Source organism: Eumetopias jubatus, unplaced genomic scaffold (genome assembly GCF_037043125.1).
Source record: "Eumetopias jubatus isolate StellerSeaLion01/CBP00866 unplaced genomic scaffold, mEumJub1_p1.0 scaffold_5, whole genome shotgun sequence".
NCBI classification, from domain to species: Eukaryota; Metazoa; Chordata; class Mammalia; order Carnivora; family Otariidae; genus Eumetopias; species Eumetopias jubatus.
Genome location: NW_028274811.1, coordinates 58,138,534 through 58,157,723, shown reverse-complemented (window position 1 = coordinate 58,157,723; position 19,190 = coordinate 58,138,534). Strand labels below are relative to the sequence as shown.

General features: G+C 45.2%; 1 protein-coding gene across 3 annotated transcripts in view; it reads right to left on the bottom strand.

Moving 5' to 3' along the window:
• PDE8B (phosphodiesterase 8B) overlaps positions 1–19,190 on the bottom strand; it is a 212,045-nt gene that overhangs the window by 68,787 nt on the left and 124,068 nt on the right. For all 3 annotated transcript variants that reach the window (XM_028114580.2, XM_028114581.2, XM_088023357.1), the window contains exons 3-6: positions 16,565–16,755; positions 13,163–13,222; positions 10,806–10,863; positions 4,276–4,364 (exon numbers count right to left, since the gene is read on the bottom strand). In XM_028114580.2, coding sequence (XP_027970381.1) covers positions 4,276–4,364; positions 10,806–10,863; positions 13,163–13,222; positions 16,565–16,755 — 398 coding nt within the window. The remainder of the gene's footprint in view (positions 1–4,275; positions 4,365–10,805; positions 10,864–13,162; positions 13,223–16,564; positions 16,756–19,190) is intronic.

The window sequence follows — 19,190 nt, the reverse complement described above, 5'->3', positions numbered from 1 at the left end:
CTCCTGCCCATTTCCTGAATGTGCCTGTGCATCTCACCTAAGCATCTAAACAGGTCCTCCAGCCTACGAATGTTTTTGTCAATTCAAGAGCTGCCCTGATGTAAGTAAGACCTTAGCTCCAACTGTCGAAATTTATCTATGCAATATTCACTGTGTGATGATCCACAAAGCATAAAACCTTCAGTGTAATGCCCGACGGAACAAGACAAATTCATATCAGCCGTCGAGGGAGGAGAACATGAGCAGGGCCAGCAGGCTGTTCTCTCCCAGTGACAGGCTGCACGGCACTGTTCAGACCTAGGCTTCAAACCAATTTGGTTGATGGTTCTATTTAAATAAACCTGCGGCAAAATGAGGTAATCAATTTAAATCATGTTCCTAGAGTTTGGGAATTTAATTGCTTGTATTAATTATTTATAGTCTTCATGCAGAAGAGCCTTAGCTGTATTCATTTTCTGTTCTCAGGAACCATGTAGCTGTGCCTCGGATCTATTTTTGTATCTTTCAGGTTGAGAAGTTGCAAAACTGGAAACAGCTCAAAAGGAAGGTAAACTCGATGTGGAAACCCATGAAGTGCAGGCCATGGAGCCACGACCCCTCACCTTTGTAAGGGCCCTTGAAGGTCCCACTGGACACGGCAAGTATTACAGGGGCCCTGGGGTGACGTCTACAAAGAACATCGCGCTGTGACGGGGCGCCGAGTGTCTCCGACCACACGGCAGGATGCCTGGACCCCACCCCACACTGCCACCAACATACTGGGTAGCTGTGATCCTGTCGAGAGTCTCCCCGGCTCTCAGTGTTTTCCTCTGTCCCAATATCGGCGCTGGGATGTTTGGGTTGCATTATTCCTGTCACCAGGGTCCATGCCAGGATAAGGCACTCTACAATGTCTACTGATAATGAGAAGGGAAGCATTCCATGGAATACAAAGTTTTGTCCCTCAGACACTTAGATTCTTGCTGAAACTGAGGACTGCTACGGTCTTAAGACCAGGAGTAAACTGAACCTGATGACTGAAGTCTACGTCCTGGCTGACAGATATCAAACTGATATGAAATAACAGCTGGTCCTGTGTTAGAATCAACCGATCAGTTTAAATTCCCAGTAAGTAGCTAAATCTTATCTGCATTTTGGTTAACATAGCCCTTTTCCTGATAAAGAGACAAAACATTAGTAGAGGTAAGTGGTCATAATTTACCCCATATTTCCCCAGACAGTCCCCATTTCATCATTGGTGCCGTTTTAATAGAGTAATTCAACCAGCACATAGACATAGGATTTATTTCTTCTCTTCAGAAGTTGCTCTTTATCATGGAATTTTAAAATTCAGTATTTGAGCACATGATCCTTCTTTTGTCTTGGTTAAATTTCGTTACCACAAACCAAGACCTGGACAAAAGTCTCTTCCTTCAACATTTGACATCGTCCTTGCGGTATGGCCTGTCCCTGCAGAATGCTAGTAATGTCACATATTTAGCTGCAGCTGGGGGAGGAATTGCAAAGAAAAGTATTATATAATTAGACTATAATTATTCTGGCATTGTATAATAAAGAGCCTCATTTTCCCCATCTGCAGCAAGTGACAGAGTGGCCTGCCTGACTCTGAGATGCAGGTGGGTTCTTTAGATGTCCTCGGATGCGGAAGGAGCTAGGGACAGAATGGATCATCACCCCCCGACTGCGGGGCCCAGAGAGGTTATGCAGGAAGAGTCAAACCAGGCCCACATACCCTTCTCCAAAAGAGGGAAGGAAGTTAGAGATGCTTGAGGCAGAACCAGCCAAAAAGCAATGGAAGAAACTGACTGCTTAGTCCTTCTCTGGCTTTCTGTGAAGAACTCTTGCTTTCCTTTCCCCACTGTGGGGGCTGCTCTCATGCTGGCTGCCCGTGACTGGGAAGAGAGACTCTTTACCAGCCAACCTGAAGCTGCAGTGGAAAGGGATCTGCACACGGGGCAAAGCCAGCCTCCTGGCACCACTGCCTGCCTGGGTCAAGTCCACTCACCAACCGCACATTGATTTCTATTACTAACTTGAGCCTTTTCATTATGACCTCTCCAACCAGCTCCAGTCAGTGAGGGCTGAGAAGTTCTACGATCTTCGTCGTGCTATGTACTTAGAAACTTGCCAAGTTCTGAAGCTGATGAGACCCTCATAAGTGTTCAGTGCCCTGGCTCTAAGCAAATTTCATCAGCACAATAACAGGAAGCCCTTTCTTTTAACCCCCACGCTGGCTGAGAAGGTTTATTTCAGATCGCCAGACCTGCTTTTGCCCTGCGTGGACAAGGCGCCTTCTGACTTCCTACACATGCCATCACATGCCAGATTGCTGAAGAGAACTCAAAATGCAGTTACTTAAAATGCAATGAGGGAATTACCCACCAAAGCAATAAGGGGACTGCTGTTCATTTCTGTTGTAGATAATACACAGCTGAAGAATTAAAACAAAATGAAACCCCTGTTTTTCTAGTTCTATTTTGAAGACATCTAAAAGTACAATCTTTTTATCCCCAATGAAAAACAGTAGCGACCCCAAGGAATAAAAACAATGTGACAATAACCATCAGAAATTGCTGAAGTAAAGGCAATGAGTTTTCTCAAAAAATTTTACGAAGTTCTCTGAAGCTGATAAATACAAAGATACAAAGAAACCAAGGGCTTTAAACTTATGTATTCAAAAATCCTTAGCAATATTCCTCACTACAGACTGTTAAAAATACCTGAATTTCCACTAGTTTGACTTTTTAAAAAAATACTTTCCCACCTAAGAAAGTGACTATTTATCCCCATACTGTTTTTTTTTTTAAGATTTTTGTTTATTTATTTGAGAGAGAGAGAAAGAGAGAGCACAAGCAGGGGAGGTAAGGGCAGAGGGCAAAGGAAAAGCAGACTCCCCGCCGAGCAGGGAGCCTGATGCAGGGCTCAATCCCAGGACCCTGAGATCATGATCTGAGCAGAAGGCAGACAGTTCAACTGATGAAGCCATCCAGGCACCCCTCCCAGCACTCTCTCTTAAAGCTCTCTGTCCACCAAAAAGTTACTTCCCTAATCAGGGCAAACTCCCCAAAACCTGCCTTTGTGGGTTTACGTCAATCCATTTTACTTCCAAGGATGTCAGAAAGAAATTAAGTTTATAAATGGTTTTGTCCTCTCTGAATGCAAATTAGGTAATCAAGATAAGGATATTCATTACACTAAGATGCTCTCTTATTTTTCACTGAGCCTGAAACCATCATGACCTCTGGGTTGGCCAGAGAGAAGCCGTGCCAAGGACGTTCTGGCACCCGACAGCGTGGAGCTGCTAAGGACTGCAGCGCCCCTCGCACCACCCCCCCCCCGCCCCCCCGCCCCCCCCGCCCAGGCTATAGGTTGGCAAGAGCCTCTGCTCTGCCCTTCTCTCTCTACTCGAGGGGGACAGGTTGAAGAAATCAGGGTCTGGGAATGTGGTAGAGTGGAGCCTGTGCAAAACCAGGGATGACCTAGGGCCCTCATATCCCAAGACGTCCCCAAAGCAGAACATCCCGCCAACAGCCAGACAATCCCAGCTCAGAGGTGAGCTTCATGAAAAGCCTGCTTTTAAAGCACTATATGCCTGTAAAGAGACGTAAGATTTCTTGAACATGCGTCCTTGCATACTGAAGTCACAGACTTCATGAAACTGCTATCATGGTTCCAGAGCAGTTCTTACGGCTAGCATAATAAATATACCCATTGGTTTGCCCCTATTCATAACAACCTGAGCAGGCATTCATAAGTGTTAAAGTAGTAAATAGAAAGTAATCCTCAAAGGCTACTCTTTTTTTTAAAATATTTTATTTATTTATTCATGAGAGACAGAGGGAGGGAGAGAGAGAGAGAGAGGGAGAAGCAAGCTCCCAAGGAGCAGGGAGCCCGATGCGGGACTCGATCCCAGGACCCTGGGATCATGACCTGAGCCGAAGGCAGACGCTTAACCATCTGAGCCACCCAGGCGCCCATCAAAGGCTACTCTTAACCTCAATTTAAGTATATGAAAATTATACAGTACTTTTCCTCAAATCTAATTTTAAAACTGCTGCAAATAGTGGAAAATATTGTCAAAACAAGAAATGATTTTTCATTTATTTCATTTAAGCAAAGGGCTCCCCGTTTAGAATCTGCTGTTTACCAGCTACCATTACCTACTTAACAGTTTAGAATCCCCTGGGATTCAGCTAGGAACCTGTGAACAGTGGCCTCATGACAAAAACTTCTGTACAACCCTGTTAACCTCGCGCTCCTTATTTTGCTACATACCGTAATTTGAACTGAGAGCGAACTTCCCCGTGTTCTATTTGAATCAGTTCGTTATAGCAAGCAATTATGCTGCTATCCTCCATAAATCTCTGAAAAGAAAACAAAATAATACGTAAGACATACAATTACTTCTTAAAGAGTCAAATGAACTTAGTTTTTCCCACCCCAGGTAACTCTGTTACATAAGACAACTTGAGAAGTTGAAATGAGCTGAGATGGAAAAAAAAATAGTCAAGCTGTTTGAAACACTTGTTTGAATGTATGAGAAACAACAGACCAGATTTTACTGTATATTTAACTCCCTTGATGAAAAAGGTGGGGAAAAACTTCGTTAAGAATACTCACAGGAAAATAAACACACAAGGGCACAGACTACCTCCCCAACCTTGTGAATTACCGAAACGTGTTTGCTTCACATTGCGCTCAGTCTTTTAAATCCAACACTGGACGTGTTCAGTGTATGCCGTGGTATGAATGACCCTTTTCAAGAGCAGAAACCCGTCTTTGCTTATTTCCTCATCTTCTGACTTCCTCCTCCTCCTCACTCTCACTCACTCACTCACACTCACACACACACACACACACACACACACACACACACACTCTTCCATGCACCTAGTGTGGATGGCTTCTCCCTTGGGGAATACTTCTGGCCTCCCACTATCCCAGGGGGGAGCTGGTAAGGGATAAGCAAAGAGGGGAAGCCATGAACACACACAGAAGAGAAATACTTTCTCTTTTTATTGCAAAGCGAAGCTAAACATGGTTAGGTTCAGGCTCAACTTCTGGATGGGTGAAGATTATATAACAGCCTGTAGCCAAGCTCTGAGCATTGTTAGTGGATGCTTTCTAAGATACTAAAAAGGATCTGTGATAAAAATAAGTTTCAAAAATGTTGCAATAAACACAGTTGGGCGGGTTTCTTTTTTTAAGACACAAACTCAAGTAGTTAACTTTTGTTGTCTGTTTTTAATTATAAAAGTTACACACATTAATTTAAGATGTATAAATTCAGGGGATGCCTGGGTGGCTCAGTCAGTTAAGCGTCTGCCTTTGGCTCAGGTCATGATCTCAGGGTCCTGGGATCGAGCCCCGAGTCAGGCTTCCCTCTCCGTTTGCCCCTCCCCCGCCCCAGCTCATTCTGTCTCAAATGAATAAAATCTTTAAAAAAAATGTATAAATTCAGAAAAATATAAAGGAAAAAAGCCCTCAAGTCACTGATCATGTCAAAAGCTAGAGATATCATTACATTTGGTTTATTTTCCTTAGGCTCCAAAGCCTTTATGTATGTATATATGTAATATATTGATTACAGTATATAAAGTCAGTATACAAAATCATACTATATTTTCACTTTCATTTCTAATTACTTAGTTTTTATTTTTCTTTAGCTCTAAGAACTAAACACCGTAGTATTTAGCAAACAACAGCTTTCCAAAAGTGACTGTTTCTAAAACACTGAAGCACTGGGGTGTACACAGCCAACACTTAATGTGGGTTTTTGTAGTCCAAAGGCAGACTCTACTACCTCTCCTTGGAGGATTGCCTAGGCTATAGTTAACTGGTATCGCTGAAATACTGCGAGTGAATCCAAAGTAGTGGCCTTCAAACTTCAACATGCTAAGAATCACCAGGCATTCTGCTGGATTCCTGGGCTCTGCATTCAGACATTAAAGCTGTTTCTTTACGGCAGACCTTCTCAGAGCGCTCGCTCTGCTCATGTGCCATACCGCTAGCATGCACTGGGCATCGCTGGGGTGGCAAGAGTAAGAACAGAGTCCTCACTCATTTCCCAAGCTGATTTGACCCCAGACGTCTTTTTCCTGGAACACCTATCGAGATTTTGGAACACTAGTGCTCCATGGTACAGTCTGGGAACTACTTTACTGGACCCAACAGGGAGTGTGGACTTCAATAACACACCGTTCCATCTTCACTTTGTCATGACTAGGAGCTCTGGCAAGCTCTTTACTTGTTTTGAGCCTGTTTCCTCCTCTGCAAAAATGGCGAAATATTAAATCTCTCGAGTGTAGTTGAGGATTAAGCAAATCCCCTCAAATGGAGCTTGACCAACAATCCGTCTTTAGCACTCCACTTTCTCCTCTGGAGGAAGCCTCCCCAGGGGGAAGCTGTGTCCAACCTCCGTAGCCCTGGCAGGCCTGGCCCATTGTATTTCAGAGTAAGTGCTCCACGAACACCTGGTGAGGAAGTGTCCCAACCAATGGATAAAGGGGCACAACCAAGGTTCACAGAGATGCCGCTGCAATCGCCCTTTGCTAAGTAAGACACTGGTTTGTAAAAGGCTCGCAGCAGACTGAGCCCCGTGCGGTCGGCTGCTTACACACAGCTACCGAAGCTTCAAGAAGAAGCTGCTGTGAAATATCGGATGGCACATTTTGTTCCTGGATCCCCATGCACGGACCCAGACTGCTGCACTGGCCAATCGGCTGGCAACACAGAGCTGAGTTTCAGCAGATGATTTAATACAATCAAAACAGCCCAGAGATGACAAACAACCTCAAGGAAGGCAAGAATAGTGGGCATATTTGGAAGGGTGCTTGGGGAGAAAGCTGCCAAAGACAAGATTTTACCCAAAAAAGGAGACTAGCCACCTGGAGAGCTGCTGGAGCGGATTCTGAGCCACAGTTAACTCAGGAGGGAAAGGCTCAGTAGGTGTAGTGTGCTTCTCACAGAAGAGCTCAAGCTCTCTGGGGGCACCCTGACCTAGCTGGCAAACAGCCTTGATCAGACCCAGGGCTAAAGATTACTGGGTGGTCCCAGACAGGTACCATTTTTCATGCTCCCAGGAAGGGTGTTATCTAAGGGGCTGCCTGCAAAAAGCAGCACATCCTGACAAAGGCAAATGAAACCTACTAGAGCCGCCATTACAAGAGGTGACTGACAGGCTCCAAAAGAAATAAAAAGAAAACAGTGGATTTTTACCTCCTCAATTTGCTTAGTGGCATTTGCACCCAAAGAGGGCCAGGTGTCTCTCCTGGTAGTAAATGTGTCATCTCGGTTCTCCAGCCAAGACAGCAATCTCTAAACCAGTCAGAGGTAGGACCAGTGAACTAAAAGGCGAATTCCAGGACAGTTAACAGCATCCATGTGACTCCTCATTGACAGAACCTACAGGGCGTCAGGCCATTCTCTCAGCTCCCAGAGATCCTGCCTCACAGGTGAAGAACACTGTTGGGGTGGGGGTCAACATTTAACCTAACATCTAGGAAACCTGTGAATAATTTTACATTATTTCTCAGCAGATGGGTAAGAGTTGGTCTCAGCCACATGGCTTGACACTTTTTCTTTTCCAATTCTCCGTTCCAGAACTCAGACGCATTGTCTTAGGCATTCTCATTAAGACACAGCACCTAAGAACAGCATTCAGAACCAAATGCCAGCCTTTGAGAAAGGAGACGGACGAAACTGTCAGGAGAGTAAGTGACCCTGCTAAAGAGAAATGTTCGTTCCCATTACACATGTGAACGGCGATGCTACCTTTAATATTCTACCTTGCACGGCGACTTCCACACTGAAGCATACCGAAGCACAAAACCACCACATTATGCATGCAATTCCTGCTCCTCTGTGGTCTATGACATGGATTTTTTTTTTTTTTTTAAACCCAGGATAGCAAAGTAGCATTATGGATTTGGGTTCAACGTATATGGGGTCCTCTGGGCCTCATGGATCACGATGTCCATTTCTCTCCCCAGGTTCAGAAGTTTTCAGCCATTACTGCTTTAAATATTTTTTCTTTACTTCTTTTTCTTCTTCCGTAATACCTATAATGAGAATATTATAGGTATTTTTTTTCCATTGTGTCCCATGATCACCATAGGCTTTCTTCACTCTTCCTCATTTTTTTCTTTTTACTCGTCTGTAATGGAGTAATTTCCCATATTCTGTCTTGTCCTCCAGATGATGGATTCTTTCTTCTACAGGGTCAAGTCTACTTTTGAAACCCTCTACTGAATTCTTCATTTCTTGTGTTTTTCAATTCTAGGATTTTTCTTTCTTCTTCTTCTTCTTTTTTTTTTTGATGGCTATTTCCTTGTCAAACTTCTCATTTTGTTCGTGCAACTGTTTTCCTAATGTCATTAGTCGTCTGGGTTTTCTTGCAGTTTTACTCAACTTCTTTCAGAGGATGATTCTGAATTCTTTGACAATCCACAGATCTCCATTTCTTTAAAGTCAGTTATTGGAGCTTTATTAGTCTCCTTCGGTGTTTCATATTGACCTGATTTTTCCTTGACTCCTCATGTTGGTATCTGTGCATCTGGGTAACTGGGCTCATCTTTTTTGTAGACCTCGTAGGTTTGCTTTGGCAGACACAGTTCTCCATCAGCTCAGTTTGGGTTTCTGAGTGTGATTTCTGGGAATGACCTTGGGCAGGTGGAGCATGCTATTATGGTCTCTTTCAGGTCAAGGGGGATAGGGGCGTGTGCTACTGGCTGAGAACAGCTGCACGGGACTGACAACTTGGTTCCCTACCCAAGTGAAGCTCTGGGATGGGTTCTACAGTTGACTGAAATTTCTGGTCAGGCTTCCTAGATGGTCAGAACTGGGTACCATATTCCGTAGTAGATGAGCCTCGGAACTAGCCTTCCAGCCCTGGCAGGGCAGCAGGAAGGGATCCAAGGTCTGCATAGCTCATTTTTTAGCGACCCAAATTAGGCCAGAGTGTGCACTGAATTTCCCGGTCAGGTGAAGCCTCCAGTTCTGCTCTACACTCTCTGTTCAAGTACCCCTGTATGTAGGGCTGCCGAGAGGACTCTGCAGCTTCCTGTAAGCTCTGGTTCGGTTCGCTGGTTGGACAGGCTAAAGGCTGTGTTCAGTGATGAGTGGGGCTATGAATGGCATTTCCTGCCTCAGCACAGTGGGGGAAGCATCTCCAAAGCAATAGAACCCTTTTGTCTTAACTCAAGCAGACCTGCTTGGCAAGTTCCCTGACGGAATAGGGCCACTGGCTTTGTTATGCAAATGATCAGTTCTGGCCTGACTCTCCGCTCAACTGTTGCTGGGCCACAGGGCTTCCAGGAGATATCCCTAGCCATTCTGGGCAGAATGGGATGGAAGACACCCTCCAGAGCCAGTGTGGCTGTGTCTCCCCTTCCCTGCCTGGGCAAGAAGGGGAGGGGTCACTCCAGGCTACTCTCAATTTTCTCAACAGGCTCCGCAGGTTGGGGGAGGCCGGGAGCTACCCTCAGCCTTGGCTATGAATTAATCCCTCTGCCTGTGCCAAGTATGTAGCACACAAACACTCCAGGCCGGGTATGGCCTTGACTCTGGGGACCATCAGCTCTGCATGCCCCCCTCTTGGCACCTGAGCCACTGGGCTGTATTGCTTTCCGGAGCTGTTGCCAGCCCTTCGGGTCAGACAGGGCCTGAAGACACCCTCCAGAGCAGCCGGGGCTGTGATTCCATTCCTTGCCCAGGCAACCAGTTAGAGGGCCAGCGAAACTCCTCAGTTGAGGCTCCAAATCAGGTAGATCTGCACTCCGCAGAGTTCCCTGGTCGTACCTGTGACGTGGTTCTGCAGATGGGCGAAACCACTGCCTGGGGAAGCTGCTGCGGCACTGCAGGTATGAACTTGGTCTGAGAGCATCCAGGTGCTGGTTGTTGCCGGCTCACCCCCTTCTCAGTGGGGGGGTCAGATTCCCAGTTAGTGAGCCACACACACTCCCCTGCAATCCCCGTGGTGCAAGATCAGAGTAGGGGCTCCCACAAAGCAACCCAGACTGCTAGGGTGCGGAGCTCGCTGTCACCACTGAGGTCCCTTTCCACTAGACGAGGAGGGGAGACCTCTCTGTGTGGAGCTGCAGTGGCGGGGGGAGGCCATGCGGGTCAGTGTGGAACTGCTTCCCTCACCCCACTAACACAGTCTGCCTGGTCTCTGTGAGGCAGGGGGTGCGTCAGCCTCACCTCCACGTCCAGTGATTCTCTCAGCAGCGTCTTGTTCTTGTGAGGAGTGAAACCAGGAACAACCCGTGTCTCTGTCTTGGTGACATGACCCCTGGAGTCCTCCATCTTGAGCTTCATATTGAACGTCAGTGTTATTCCTATAGTTGTCACTCGAAGACCTTGTTGTTGCTGACAGTGACGGTCTAAACCAGGAGTTCACAGATGCGAAAGCCACGGCATCTAAGCCCTGACGAGGCCCTGATGAACACAGAACGTTGGGTGCCAATTTGGTGGACTCAACTGTATCTAATACTCACATATGTATAATGAATCTCACAGGCGGGACTCATTTCAGTGAGGTTGCTACAGAATTTTGACCTGGTATAGGAAGATGCGTTTTTAGGTCATTACAATTCGGTAACTAGGACGCGGGAAGTTATGAAGGAGAAAGCTGGACTAGCAGTTGCTTGTTACCCTCCTGCGAGAACAGTTATTTCCTTTCCCTCACGGTCCTGGAGCTCAACTCTCTAAAGCTTCTGTGCGGCTCTATGGCTGCGCTGTCACACGAGAGTCACAGGTGATGTGTCCGTACCGCAGAGATGCTGAGCCCCCTCCTACGTACGTACCCTGTTGAAGCCTGCGTGCAGGAGAGGGAGGACTGAGGCCTCTTCACGGTCACCCGACCTGCAGCAAAGCAGAAAATGCAGTCACTCAGCAGATACAAACCAGCGTTCCTCACACTGAAACATGGAGAGAACAATGAGGCAGGCATGGCGTTCACTCTAACAGTGGATTCCTGACCAGCACGTGCCCACGGGATGCCCCTGCCTTCCAGGACCCACATCTGCCTTCCAGATGCAAAAAAAAAAAAAAAAAAAGAACATAAACAGTAGAGAAAACTCCAGCAGTGCGCCTGAAAGCATCACCACAGGTCCACATGAGTGGCCATCTCCAACGCTGGGCTGCCCTTGAAAGTTGCAACAAATGGATGGGACAAGGTAGGTCCAATGCTCATCCCAGACACCACTGTCCTTTATGCTGTCCCCAAACCTTCCGGAAGCACTCCTCCCACCCCAAGACCTGGCTAGGTCCAACTCTCAGTGTGAGGAAGACACCTGGCACTACAGACTACAGCACCCCAAAGCCAAAAGCAGAAGAAGGGTCATCAGGAATGCCACGTCAGACAGGAAAAAGAGAGGAAAAAAAATGGATTATCATCCCTCATTTCACAGGAAGGTTTCCTACACTAAGCCTACAGCCGGGTCTCAGAACTTCATTTGGGTACAATGTTTGCTCATCATAAAGACATGCTACATTTCTGCTTCCATCGTTATAAGAGAGAAAGGGCATCGCTGAGATAGCCAGCAAATAACATGGAGGACATACCCTGGAAAATGGAATAAAAGATACTAGGTGGAGGAGCAGGTGAACATGGAGGGAAATCCTGGGGCTTGTTTGGGGCTTGGCTTTCCCCATAGCTCACACCTTCCCTACAGGGAAAAGCAGTCCCCCTTGCTCCTCCTACTCAGGAACTCCACGTTCTACCTTCTTCTACCGGTAAATGAGGAGGGACACAAAAAAAATCTGACTCTATTTCACAAGCTGGGCTGCACAAACTCAGCATTCATTTTATTATTGTTCTGTATCTATACAAAATATTTTATTTTAAAAACGGGGGGGGGAAGGGTGGAAAATAACAAGCCATAGCAAGTCCTTATTTGTCAAAGATTTGTAAGCATTTCTGCTACATGACCAGAGTAAAAAAAAAATTGGGTTTCCCTTGTGGGTTCGTGGAATGAGCCAGCCTTGGGGAATATGGCGTGTGGCCTGGTATACTCCTGGAATCCATGCACAAGACTCGGGACACTCTAGTAACCCCTCCCAGTGCCCTCAAGACAAAATACAAGGGGGTGAGGAAGGCTAAATATACCTTGGTCCCCCTCACTCATTCCACCTGAGACCCCATGTCCCACCAGGATAATGAGATCAGGAACCAATGGGAATGATTTCTTTCCTTTCCTTGGCCCAGAGCCCATGGTAGGAATCAAGTGAAGCAACACGGTTCTTAAAAACAGTAGGTAAGAAGAGTCTTTGGTTGGGGTAAAACTTGGTAGCCACGATTTCTTCCTGTACCAATAAGCAGGATTTCAAATCTCCCCTGGGCCAGGCTTGCCTGGGGGAGACCTCAACTCTCCTGTCTCCATTGCCGGCTTGTCGCAGAATCTGTGCCAGCTCCCACAATGGGGCCAAGTCCAGTAGGGCCCTAGGCCCTCATCAAAGGCCTTCTTCTCTCCAAAGCGAAGGATGGCCACTAAACGAATACAACAATTTTGACACTGCAAGGATTCCAATGACCGCAGCTTGTACCAGCAGCGTTTGTTCCTTTTAGGTCTCTCATCCTAAGCGGTGGCCATTTCAGACAACAAACCCAGCAGAACAGCTTCTCATCCCACCGTCTTGCACCCACAGCCCCATCCCCCTTCTGTTGCCTTCCGGCATGGGCATACATCCTCCTGCCCTGCTTCTAGACGCAGAGCAGTCCTGACCCCAACTATACAATCCTTTCCTTCCAGTGTATTTAGTGCTTCTCTCTGCTCATGCTGTAATTTGTTTCTTCTTCAGTGAAAAACAAGAAGTCTCCTACCTCTTTTCTTCAAAGAAAAAAGAGGAGCGGGAACAAATTCTCCCCAGACATCTCCCTCAGATCTTCTCTTCATTTCTAGCATGCAACGAGCACCCATTTTCTCCTCATGCGTACTAGGATGGGTTAACAGCGGTTAAGGATGACAGAGAGAAACCTAAATATATCCAGAACCTTGCAACACAAAGGACACCCCCCACAAAGTGAGATCTAAAGTTGGTGTTGTGGGGCCAAGGGCATGCCCACTGCCTGCTGGCTCACAGTCTGGATTCCGTCAGACACATGTTTCAGAATGAACAGTACCACCGCCAACTGGGGATGGGGGGTGGGGGAGGGGCTTACGCTTGTGAAACCACCGCCAGGATCACCGTGTGCTCGGAAGGATTTGTGGCCCGGATCGACCTGCAATGAGAAGGCTCCAAGTCAAACCAGGTGATCTGGGCTTTGTTACAATGAACAAATGCGGAAACTTCACATTGAAAAATGGCACAAAACCCAATCTTTCTCTCAAGAGAAAGTCTGGAAACGTGTAAAGACAACAGAGAAAGATGCCCTTGAAGATTAGGACAATCTGTTTTTCCTTTAAAAAAAAAAAAGTTTTGTTTTGTTTTGTTTTTAAACGCCTGGGCAGCTGTCCAATGGGTCAGATCTGCCAATTTTTCACTTCAAAAACTGGCAAATTCCACTTAAATTCCATGTTTTCTGACTGAAATTCCACTCCGCAAAGAAACGGGCAGTCCCACAGATCTTCAGTTATCAGTTTGTACTTAGGGAGCTAATTGCTCTGCATCTTTTAAAATAGTAGATAGCTCAGAAAGATGACCTTATAATAAAAACTAAAATACTCACTGGCAGCTGGACATACCAATTCGGGTTGAAACTCATAAGAGCGATACAAAGAGCCGCCTAATTTGTTTTGGTCATACTGTTGTTTGTGCTGAAACGCTTTCAGCGAGTGGGTCACAAACTAGGGTTGGGCAATGCTGCAGTGCAGCCATGGTCCCTGCTGATCCCCGCTGTCCTATGACCACTTGTGTGTCGTTTATTCCCTAGGATTTTAATAGGATTAGACTACGTAAGGATCTAGAACTTTGAGGTCCGTGCATCTTCTTACAACATGTGCTATTGTATGCCGCAGCTCTGATTCTGGATTATCCTGGTCAGGGCTCGTGAATGGAATGAACTATTAATAAAGAGCCACATACTTGAAGCTTAGTACAAATAAGCCTGCTTGTTTTGACCCATTTCCTCTGTCTGGACTCTGTGTATTTTGAGATCCCTGGGAAGAGAACCATCATCTCTAAGAACAGAAGGCTCAAGGCTGCTCTTGAGTAATTTGTGAAACAACATGTATTTGTTGATCTTTCTAGCTACTGGCATTTCAGCTCTTCTGCACTACAACATATTTGCACTACTGCTCCCCTAGAAAAAGCCAGCTTGTATTGCTTCATTTCCTTCAACTCTCACATTTCCTGACCTTTCTCAAAAAAGGTAATTTCCCAATTTCCTATTCCTTGAGATCTCACTCTACGTGGGTGGGAGGTTCAGGAAAGTGACCAGCTCTCGTCTTCCTGGGAAGTAAAGGTTCCCATGGTAGATAAATGGTATTTGAACAAACTCCTGAAGTTCAACGCCTTAACTCACTGTGGGACAGGAAGAGCAAGTCAAGACCCCCTATTAAGGCTAGCACAGACTACTTCCTATTCAGCCACCCCATAGCACAGGTCTTAATGAGGCCAAGGTACCATTTTTTTTTTTTTTTTAACCTATGAGCCTACTGAATTCTCAGCAGAAATACCAGTTACCACCTAATGAAAAAAATGCATAGCAAGTCCGAGGTGCACCCTACTGTCTAGGGAAATACTAAGCACCTCTCAGCCTTGTGCAACCTCTTCCACCCCAACAAGAGAAGTCAAGGCTACACTGCAAGGCTACGTTCTGAGGAGTGGGCCTCAAGAGGTGCAAACACTGTGAAGAACGTAACTGGGCTGGAGCCCATGCTCCCTTAGCTTCTTTTGAAACTGGCTTTCATTTTGGGGGTTGCTTCCTGCTGCTTATCTCTTCTTTCTCATTCCTCCAAAGGAACTGGTATAGCCAGAGAGACTCAGACCTCTTCCTGGTGGAGAGGACGAAGGGGGACTGCAATCGGTGGGTGGAGGTCCAAGGAAGCATGTTAAGGTCCAGTCTAGCTCAAAAATCCAGGGATCTTGGACCATGGATGACAGTAATGAATGTACATCTGCCAGGAGTGTGTCCCTTACTCATTTTGGGGGGGCATGTACTGGCAGCCATGCATTCAGGAATCTGGCTTCCCTGAACATAATAAGTAAGAGTCAGTAAACACACCCCCTGATACACGACCTGGCTTCTGACCTACACAGATCCCCCACTGTTTCTCTGTGCAGCTAAGATACAAGTACATTAGATTAAAAAAAAAAAAAACTACATTTCTTTATATTCAAGGAAGATTGTAAAGCTTATCTGCTAATCTTTCTTCACCTGAATAAAAAGAATTTCTTTTTATACCTGAAACTTGTCTTAAATCATTCCATGTATACACAAAGGACAGTGGTGTTTCTACTACAAAATCATTTAAGAAAATTAAGTCAAGACCAAGCAAAAGTAGATCTAGTTATAAAGGACCGAATTCTATCCTTTGGATCATTTAAAAAGAAAAAGTATTTTTTTCTTAGTATTTCTTACTAAATATTTCTTAGTATTTCTTTTCTTAATACTGAAAGTACCATCCAAATATTTTATGATACACTTATTCATATCTATAATAATTTAAAAAGAAAATATTTCTACGCACAATAGTAAGATTATTTGAGGCCAGTAAGACATTTTAAAATAGGTTCTGTAAGAAAAATTCTTTGAGAACCTGAGAAGGATCAAAAAATAACAAGGCAATGCCTATGGTGAGAAATGTCTCTTAATCCAATCATTTCTTGTCAGGGTGCCAAAGGATCTAAGAAGCCACTTCCTTACCTTTCATTTCACTTACTAATATTCAAGAAAATTCCAGCTCCATATGTAATTGGAGTCTGTGCTGGTCTAGCATTTAATTAGTGACCTCTTGCTGTCTAGCTTCAAAGCATTCCACTTCTGCTAAATGGATCAGTTCATCCACAGAAAATTCTTATGACTGCATTTATTTATGAACAGGCATGCATTTTCCCTCTGGAGTGCAAGCATTTCTGTAAACAAGTGGGGCATTTGGATCCCTGAAAGATTTTCTGCTGTGGTAAAGTAGCTGCTTGTGCTCCCCAACCGCTGTAGAATCTACCCATCTGTGTCAGGCAGGGCGACATGTGTATTTCACACATTTCCGATGTTCATTTTGGGACAGAATAATTGAGATTAAAATATCTGGTTTAAATCCAAACCCCATCTGTATAACAAAAACTGTGTGAATTTTAATGTCTCTTGCGTGCGTGTGTGTGTGTGTGTGCGTGTGTGTGTGAAATATGAGCAATACTTGGGGGGAAAAACACCTTGACATTTTCAGAGACACCCAGATCACACCTCTAAATTCACTGGAACTCAAATGTGGAAAAACAGAAAAGGTGAACTAAATCTATAGGAGGAGCTATAGCTTTCATCACAGAAATCTGCACAGACTGCTTAGAAGCATCAACACACATTTTAGAAATACTTGGGATGGAACTAAAGACATCTCTAAGTGACAGTCATTTTAGGCTATTAAGTGAACGTTTAACAAGCATATTCCATTAGGAAAGGTACCTGCACACCGCTTCTGCATCAAAGTTTCGAGTTTGTCTGTGATCTATTACGATAATTTCATGATGCTTATCTAGAAAGCATTCAAGGGCTGACTCTGGAGTCCGAGCAATATTGCATCTATAACCAGCTCTGTCACAGGCCCACCAGAATCCATCACTCTGACTATCTTCCTTTGCAAAGATCAGCAAAACCTGAAATACAAAAAAAGCATCTTACAAGCAATCATCATCCTTACAGGCTGTATTAAACATGAGCCTACAGTAGACAAGTTTAAAATGCGGCATCTAGAGAGGAACTACCTGGGTTTAAACCCCAGCTCCTCCGACTGATTCCAGTGTGTGTCTGAACAAGGTATTTCATCCCTTTGTGCTATAGATTCTCCACGGTCAGATGCGCCACGCTAGCTAGTTGTGAGACCTACACGAGCACGAGTAGGTCCTCAGTCATTCTGGGGGGGTTGTTACTCATTTTTAATTTCCCAGTTGGCTTTGTTGTTAAGTATATTAAGCAGTGAAATTATTTTTTTAAATAATTTTTTATTGTTATGTTAATCACCATACATTACATCATTAGTTTTTGATGTAGTGTTCCATGATTCATTGTTTGTGCATAACAGTGCTCCACGCAGAACGTGCCCTCTTTAATACCCATCACCAGGCTAACCCATCCCCCCACCCCCTCCCCTCTAGAACCCTCAGTTTGTTTTTCAGAGTCCATCGTCTCTCATGGTTCGTCTCCCCCTCCGACTTACTCCCCTTCATTCTTCCCCTTCTAAGCAGTGAAATTATTAACAGGATAATTAACACAGCTGGGACTATGGTTCCTACATACACATGTTTGGTTTCAGTGCAGGTGGTGTTGGCCTCTCAGTACCTGCAGGTCAACTCTCTGATCTTAGCAATTAAATCCCTTTAAAGACACAGGAAAGGGAAGGAACTCAAAGCAACTTCAAAAACTCATTCTAATACCCAACCCATGCTGGACTCTGGAAAGAATGACCATGCAAGGAGAAGGTGATGGAGCTAAACTAAGGAAAACCTGTCTCTTCTTGCCTCATTGAGAAGTGTGGCCCCACTGGAAAGAAGGTACCAGACTTCACCCTGGTTGCCCTCACCAGCCCCTGGGCTCCAGCGCCCAATTCTCTGGCGGAAAGCCAGAGACAGCCTTACCACCACCTGAACTGGTTCATTTATTTGCTTGATCATGATCTATCTTCTCCACTGGGATTGAGCTTCAGGACCACAAGGAACTGCCTGCTATGTTCCCAATTACCTCCACCCCCACTGCTGTGCTCAGCACCAAGCTTCCACTTACTAGCTGCTCAGTAAATAGCTGGTGAGGTAAAGGTTAACTACCTGTAGCGTTTCCTGCAAAACACAAAAGGGTTTTACTATTATTACAAATAAGAGGTCCAACAGAAACACCTAATTATCTCAAAGACATGGATAAAGCATTGAATGTTCTTGAGCATCCACTGCTAGTTTAAAGAATTAGCAACAGAAGGGTTTTCTTTTTCCTCAACAAGAAAAACCTTTAAACCAATAACCAGTATCATTCTTTTCTTTTTAAAAGATTTTGTTTGTCAGAGAGAGAGAGAGAGAGAGAGAGACCATGAGTGGGGAAGAAGAGCAGAGGGAGAGGGAGAAACAGGCTCCCGGAGCCTGATGCAGGACTCGATCCCAGGACCCTGGGATCATGACCTGAGCAAAGGCAGACGCTTAACCAACTGAGCCACCAAGGCGTTCCAACCAGTATCATTTTGATGATGAAATATAAAATGTGTTTCATTTAAATTCAGAAAGACAAACTGTCCAACCATTACATTTTCAAAATATTTTATCGAGAATTGGCAATATACTGAAAAATACACACAACAGTCTAATAAGCCTACTGCACCCATGTCCTGGCGTCAGCAATAAACTAACTCCGGGCCAGTCTGGCTTCATTTCCATCCCTGCCCACTTCTCGACTCTGACATTAGTTTGCAGCAAAGCCTGCATATCACATCATTTCAACAGCACGAATCTATTGAAGATAAAGACTGTTTAGGGGCGCCTGGGGGGGCTCAGTCGGTTAAGCATCGGCCTTCGGCTCAGGTCATGATCCCAGGGTCCTGGGATGGAGCCCCGCATTGGGCTCCCTGCTCAGTGGGAAGTCTGCTTCTCCCTCTCCCTCTGCCTGCTCCCCCTGCTTGTGCTCTCTCTGACAAATAAATAAAATCTTAAAAACAAAACAAAAACCACAATACCATTTGGGGGGGGGCAGCAAAGCAACATTTACTGAGCAATAGCAAAGTGATAGGACAAAGCTCCCAAGGAGGGAGGGGACCAAAGGGGGTTGCCCCCACAATACCATTTCATACCTAAACCTCCCCAATAGCTCAACATCATTACATATCTGAATATATCATGTCATTTGTTTTACATTTGTTTAAATCATTTCCTGTTTCCCAAATGCCACGTTTCCAGAAGAGATATTTTTCAGCAGGATTTTGCCATTTTCTTCCTAGCACATGGCTTGAAATCATACCCTTATAACACATAAGGCAGCCAGCCAGACTTATTAAGAGCTCATCCTGGTCTGTCACTCCTCAGTCCAGAGTGCTTCTAAGAGTTTTTGACCACAG